At 46.0% G+C, this 7,500-nt stretch overlaps 1 protein-coding gene across 1 annotated transcript in view; it reads right to left on the bottom strand.

The window, feature by feature from the left end:
• pag1 (phosphoprotein membrane anchor with glycosphingolipid microdomains 1) overlaps positions 1-7,500 on the bottom strand; it is a 50,766-nt gene that overhangs the window by 9,658 nt on the left and 33,608 nt on the right. Inside the window, exons 2-7 of the mRNA XM_080008345.1 lie at positions 6,612-6,647; positions 4,573-4,807; positions 3,548-3,605; positions 476-572; positions 175-338; positions 1-47 (exon numbers count right to left, since the gene is read on the bottom strand). The exon at positions 1-47 is cut by the window's left edge and continues 370 nt beyond it. Coding sequence (XP_079864471.1) covers positions 1-47; positions 175-338; positions 476-572; positions 3,548-3,605; positions 4,573-4,763 — 557 coding nt within the window. The 5' untranslated portion in view covers positions 4,764-4,807; positions 6,612-6,647. The remainder of the gene's footprint in view (positions 48-174; positions 339-475; positions 573-3,547; positions 3,606-4,572; positions 4,808-6,611; positions 6,648-7,500) is intronic.

Raw genomic sequence — 7,500 nt, 5'->3', positions numbered from 1 at the left:
TCCTCCACGCTGACGTCACGGGATGCCGCCGCCATCTCCTTCACCACCTGTTGTCGGGATGGTCATTTGACCTAAAGCTCAGTCGATCCGTCCAGCAACCCTCACGTAACCAGACAAACGACCACAAACGGGCGATTTGTGTTTCACAGTCAAATTACAGTCAAAACCACCGACCTCGTAGGTGCCGTCGCCCGAGGCCCCGTGGTCTATAAGTGCACTGTTGGGGGGGATGCTGGGTAGCTCGCGGCCCTGAGGACACTTGGACGACCGCAGCTCTGTTTGGCTGGAGACAAGCTCCTCGGACGGCTGGGGGCTGATGTCCTGGGTGTCCGTCAGAACTGGGTCAGGGGAAAAAACACGCATCAGTGTGTTGGTATTAGGCAGCTAACATGATGATTACAATGATCGGATCCTTTCACTATCACTATCAAAGAACATGTTTAAGATCACAAGCCAGGTGAGATCACCGCCTGACCTGTACCGCTGGTTAAAGGACCGTTGTGGGAGGTGCTGACGCCCACGTCCGTCCCCGGACTGTCGACCGATTGGCTGAACGTGTCTCTCTCAGACACCTACATGGGACAAGATCCAGGGTAAGGGTTTAGGGTTTTACGACTGGGTTTAGCTCAGAGATCCCAAAAATTTGATTAAGATGAACTGACTAAGAGACTGTACTCTGTGCAGTGAGAAATATCTCTCTCAAACCTTAAATATCAAAGTATATTTTGTTTAACCATGTACAATTTCAACACAAATGTAATAGATTTACACTTTATATTGTCCCAGTTTTTGTTTTCCCTCCCCTCTTGTGGCTTTTCCCTGGCCAGTCTGGTCGGAGTGGGTTTATATTTTTCCTCCAGTGGTTTCTTTGTTTTGGTGTTATGTGATCCTTGATGTTGTGATTGTTGTGGTGTTACCCAGTGTGAAATCACTGGAACACAATCTCCCCACGGCGACGACAACGTTTCTAAGCCAACCCAACTGCATCCTCAGAACGTTTTGCCAAATGTTAACCTTGCACTGTGTATGTTAATATGTTGTGGTAAACCCACTTAAACCAACGTGAAAATATACCCAAATTAGATAAGATCAGACTTTATTAATCCTCAGGCAAAACAAGCTTTGCAAACGAATCGATTCTGTACGAAGCAAACTAAAATGATTGTTTCCTGGCGCAAATGAAAGGGGACAGCTGTCCATTCTTGGCTCAATTACCTTGTTGCACAACTATAATTAATTTCGCTTGCCACCGTGACAAAGAGGGATCAGATATATAAACAGTAGCCGCTTTCCGAGCACAAACAACACGGAGGTGAAAGAAATAATTATGTGGCGTTCCTTTTTTTCCAAAGAGTTCAAAATGGAGAAATGTTTGGAAACACAGGAGACGCTGGAAGTTTCCGGGAGGTGGAATAGCTTGCGTTTAATGTTGCGGGTTTTTACGCAGGCACGCAGCGTGTGTGTGCGTATGGAGAACGTGAACCGTAGAAGACACAAAGAAAAGCTTTTGACGGGTGCATGTGATCATGATTCTCTTTGTTTGGGTTGTTGTTGTGTCCAGTCTCTGACGGGCTCAGTACAGTCACAATGTTCGGCAAACAGCTCCACATCGCCCTCTAGTGAACAGTTCTTACTGTAGCTGTTCTTAAACGGCATCTCAGCTGTTCACTTAACACATATCTAGCTTCACATTTTTGTAAGGTATAGAACAAGAATGTAGAAGATCAAAATGTATGTGAAAGGATATACATAGGTATATTAATTATACCCATATTATAATTATGACTGTGCACTATACAATTCAACAGGTGTTTTTAGTGTCCGGGGCATTCTCAGTGGACCAGGATGACAAACACGTTCCTTTGATTTGATCCAGTTTCTGTGCTCATTTGGCATCAAGCCCACCAGCGCACGATGGAAAACCTTTGATTCAATACAAAAAAAGCATAAAACATGGTAGTGACGCGACCGCCAGAGACAGGAGTGCAAGTTTGTCTTGATGAGGCCGAGTCCAGGCTGCCAAGCCAAATCAACCTAATTCAGGCAACGAGGGGGTTGAAGGAAGTTAACAAACGGCTGGTGTGGTGATTGATTGCGGCGGTAAGGGAGCTGCTCAGGAGTGTTGGGATGCGGCTGCAGGGAAGACAAGGCGGACAGATCGGCGTTTAGCAAGGAGCAGCATGTCATTGGTCGAAAGATCCCCATGTAGAGTGGCAGCTCCCGACAGGGTCCGTCACTTAGATGAACCTCCGTTGAAATCATTTAAGCACCGTGTGATTGCACTTCAACTTAAAGGCCGGCAGATATCAATCAAAAATAAAAAGCAACTAAAGCAAGTGTGCACGCACGTGCCCACGCACACACACACACACACACACAGGCACGCACAGGCACACACAGGGGGAGACAGAAATATAATTAAAGAATGTCACTTAGTCTATAAGAGCCGGGCATCACTCACACTAAAGTGCTGCTCGGCTCCTGAAGCGCCAATATAATGGAAGTAGGAGTCGTCTAATGGAGGCGACGCTACACCCAAGTAGACAGAGGTGGAGGCCATCATGGAAATTAAGGTACCAAGAACGGCCAAAGGGCGACCGAATAAACCTCCAGTTCTTCTCAACGACTGCTCTGTAATAATTTGTCAAACTTTAACGATTTCTACTCAAACGCTCAAATACATACACGGCAGTAAAGGGAATAATATCATCGTATACCATGAGTCTTAGCAGCTGCAAAGCATGTTTGAAACAAGGAAGTGGCTGCATGTGTGTGTTTGTTTGTGTGTGTGTGTGTGTGTGTGTCTGTCTGTGTCTCTGTGTGTTTTTATGGGGCATCGAGGTGGAGACAAATGCATACGTGTGTGTTTGTGTGAGTGTGACTCAGGCAGGCGGCCAAGATGGAGGCCCCTTCCCTCGTTGTTCTTCACAAGCGATTACACCGTCTGATTGTAGAAACGGCGTTCTCCCACACTCTGCAGCTAATGTCTGTAAATGCCTCTGTGAGTGTGTGTGTGTGTGTGTGTGTGTGTTTTTATGTGTGTGTGTGTGTGTGTGTGTGTGTGTGTGTGTGTGTGTGTGTGTGTGTGTGTGTGTGTGTGTGTGTGTGTGTCTGTGTGCCAGAAAAGACAGAGCCAAAACAAGTGAATTTCTTCCCGGCATTCATCAAATGAATGCTAATGTTCTTTCTCACCAGTGGAATTTAGACTGTGTTCTCCTGGTCATTTCCCAGAATCCCAAGATATCATTGAACTTTGACCCCCTGAACTCAGACATTGCACTCAGACACTTTTACCCTTTCGGTTAGACATCATTAAGATGTGCGTGTGTGTGTGCGTGTGTGTGTGCGCGTGTGTGTTTGCATATGTGCACGTGGGTGTGTGTGTGTGTATTTCCCTGCGGTCATTACAGATGCTGGGATGTGCCTGACCATACAGCTGCTCTCAAAACACGCGTGCACACACATAGTTTTAAGTAACAAAACGAGACCCCTTTCCCATGTCAATTCCACTTGCATCCTCGTTGAATAAACACTTATATGAACTTACTCCATTCATGAGGTTCTCATTGTCCACTCCTGGATGTGCAGTGATGGTTTTCTTTTGCCTAAAAAAGAAGAATGATGAATTAAATCCTTTTAAACCTAAACAGTATTTTGTGGATTGGATTTATGTGTGTGTGTGTGTGTGTGTGTGTGTGTGTGTGTGTGTGTGTGTGTGTGTGCATGCATGTGTGTGTGTGTGTGTGTGTGCGTGTGTGTGCAACGGTACAGTGGGCCCAGGGTTTGGCATGAATGCGCCACGCTAACACTACAGTTTTGGTATCTTTAAATTTAAGAAAAAAAAATAATTAAAAAGTTAAAAGGTATAAAATATGTTTTTATAGTAGTCTGCCATAAATAACTAGTGTAACACTGTGTGTATAACTGTGGGGGGAGGGGGAGACGTGGGTTCAAGTTCATTGGTGGGTTGTTCATAAGTTCATGTGATTGGAGGGGAGGTGTCCAGGATAGTGGATAATTCAAATATTAATTTCCGTAAACTATTAATTGATTTATATACAGTATATAATATTTTAAAAACGGTTCACAATAAAAAATAAATAAGAGCAGTATTATAGTTAGTTAGTTATTTTTGTGTAGAACAGGTATAAACAGTATTTTTCCAGACATAAATAATAATAGTAAATCACAGTCAGACCAGTGCGTGTGCCTTCGCTTTGAACCTGATGTGACAGTGGGTGCGCTCCCATTCAGCCAGGGCACCTCCCGGCGAGGGAGGAGCACAGGCTATCTCTTACATGGAAGGGGAAACATTTGCCGGTGGCAGGAGACGTCCCTTCATTCCTACAAAAGAGCCGCCCAAAAGAATGTTTCAAGAGAAGTTCATATTAAAGAGGGACACGGCCATCGCAGGGGTTATTTCCCGACTGGGCACCTTGATTCATTTCACTCTTTACAAAAACATTTCTATGTAGTTTTGTCTCCTGTTTCTATGGAAAAGGCTGTGTAGCCACGCGCAGCCGAAGAAAAATGTGAGTGTGTGTATGTGTGTGTGTGTGTGTGTCTACCCACCCCTGGCAGCCAGCACACAGCAGCAGCAGCAATGAGATCAGCATCAGGGCTGTGAGGGCGCTGAGGGTCCCGATCAGAACCAGCTGCCCTCCTCCGCCCAGCCACGAAGCCACGGTGCCAGCGGCACCGGCCCCGGACCCCAGCACGCCGGCCTCCGGGCCCCACCACACGCCGCTCAGCACTGGAGCCATGACACATCACAGGCCCAGAGGAGAGGACATCAGACAGCGACTGGCTGCAGGAGGAAGGAGAAAGAAAGACAGAAGGACATGCAGGGTCTGGAATATTATACTATCATACGTTTAATTAATACCAGGGTGTGAGCAGCTGTTTTTTAGACAAATATTTACAACATGTGAGGCAGATATTTGGATAAATCCCCTTCCTCTTATTCAATAAGGCACTGCAGGTAGTACTATATATTTGGCACACGGTAGATCTAAGTGTTAGGGAGAAATAGGATTAAAAGGTTATGAACTGCTATTATAGGTGTTTCCTTTAGGTCAGATTAAACAATTTTTTACAAAAACAAATATATGGAAGATATGGGGATAATAGATGGAAATAAAATGACATTTATTGTCTATTGTAAGAAATTTTGTGACTTTTTAAGGACCTTCAGACACCCTGAATCCTCTACAATAAGTACATCCATACGGTGCGATACTAAGATGGAGAAATAACAGATTTGACTCCACGTCAAATGTGGAGTTTTAAACCTTTCTAGCAACATGGTAGAGCATAGACTGAAATTGTTTGCATTTTTTTATACCGTATGTATCGGTGTATACAGTACCAATAGAAACCAAACCGCACCATAATGCATTCCATGTTGGCCCCCCAAGTGGTTTTTATCGTTAAGGATTATCACCACTTAAGGACTCAAGGCCAAGACATGAATCAGTGTTAACTACACCGGTATTCCCACGGTGGCGTCTATGGCGGTGGTGAGCTATTCATGGTTCTGCCGTGCTGACTGCAGACACAGTGACGTGCAGAGACCCGGCGCGGCCAGCAGGTGGCAGTGCCGAGCAGAGTGGGACTGCAGTGCAGAACCCCACTTCTCTCCTTGCTGCAGTGGGCCTCGCACTACAGCATCCACAACCAGCGTCTGGGCTCTGCGCAGAACATAAGCAACCTGCTCACGTACGCGACTACCGGAGAAAGTTGGTGAATTGCTGGAACCTCTGATGCTATCGAGGGAGATTTCTCACCATATAGGAAAGATTGGACATGCCTTAGACACCTTCTGAAAAACAGCCACAGTCAAATTAAATGGGTCTTAGTCTGCCTGTGTGTGCACTGCTGAGGTGTGTGTCGTGTGTGTTGTGCGTGTGTTATGTGTGTGTTATGGGAACGGAGGCACTGCAGTTTTGGTGTCTGAGAAAGGACGATGGAACATTCAAGCAGAATAAAAACAAAAACGGCAAAAGGGGAAATGGATTGAAATACAAAGGGAAAAGCAGAAATAGAGAGAGAGAGAGATGCAGAAATGCATCCAGAAGACAGACAGACAGTCAGACGGACTGACATACTGAGTGTCAGACCGAGGGAGATCGAGACGCACAAACAGAAGTGAAAGCTCAGAGCCGTTCATCCTGTCAACCTGTCCGACTGTCGATCAGTAAGACATTGCTTTGGCCTTCCAGTCAGTCAACGACACACCGCCACACAGGCTACAACAGGACTGGAGTAGGCGGGCAAGAGGAACTCCAATCTGGAAAAGTACGAGTGTGTTTGTGTGCATATTTTGTGCAGGCGGTTGAAAACCCCCCATTGTGCCGCTCCGCTATGCTAATCGTAATGCAGCCTCGCTTGTTGAGGGAGCTGGGAGAGGCACTAACTTATTCTAGCGGCGTTTGAGCAAGAACATGTTTTATATTGTGTTGAATCAGATCGTTCTGCAGAACGCAAGTTAACCTTTTCAAAGGACGCTGTTATTGACACAACTTCCTATTACACAGATTACTATTCAGCTGGTGTGTGTGTGTGTGTGTGTGTGTGTGTGTGTGTGTGTGTGTGTGGTGTGGTGGCCTTACTTTGACACCCGGGATGATCAGTCAGGTTGACCTTGCCTGCAAGAGAGAATATAAGGGGGGTGGTTACTGCTGGTGGAATGTACCCCCACAGCACGACATAACAGTATCAGTCCATCAGTAAAAGTCTTTGAATCATCAAATTTGCCTCGTACCTCTCCAAGCGCTAAATGATGCTGCACACACATGCACGACATCAACACACTATCTAAACCCTGAGCTCCGTCTCTAATACTCCCCTCGCGTCCCTTGCTCGAGGAACATGTAAACAGAAAGCCACGGTGTTTTATTGAGCCGCCGTAACCGAGAGCATAATGGCCACATGACATCATCGAACTGGATCGTATCATCTGACACAGCGTTCCCTCTCCTGGATTCCTGTGACGATAGCCGAGCCCCGTTCTCCGGTGTCGTCGGCGGGGGTTTAAACCAGCTGACCTGTGATTCGATTTGCGCTCGTTTCTATCAACTGCCACTAGCCATGGAGCCGTGGTCCACTCCATGGACTCCATTCATCACCTGTGTGGATGTCACGCAGGCCAGTGCTGGACAAGCACATTAGTAGTAGATTGAAATACAAAGTGCCGCAGGAGAATCCGTTACTCCATTTTGACATGGAACAGATGGCGACAGGTGAAGCTGTGGATCCTGTGTTATGTTAACTGAGGTGTGGTCACGGTTACAGACACGGTTGCACAGCCGCAAAGGGCAGTTTATTGTCTTTCAGAGGCATCGTATCATCAGGAGATTGAGACGGCATCATTACAAATTCTCCGTTGAATCCTTTTAAAACGTTGTTGTAAAGCCAGGGGTAGGTGGAGGTGAATAGCTGTATTATAACACACACTTGATGCTATGTATTTATTTTTTTTAACTGATCATATCACAGCTT

Source organism: Zeus faber, assembly GCF_960531495.2.
Source record: "Zeus faber genome assembly, chromosome: 1".
Lineage (NCBI taxonomy): Eukaryota > Metazoa > Chordata > Actinopteri > Zeiformes > Zeidae > Zeus > Zeus faber.
This window is presented reverse-complemented; position numbering and strand designations above follow the sequence as displayed.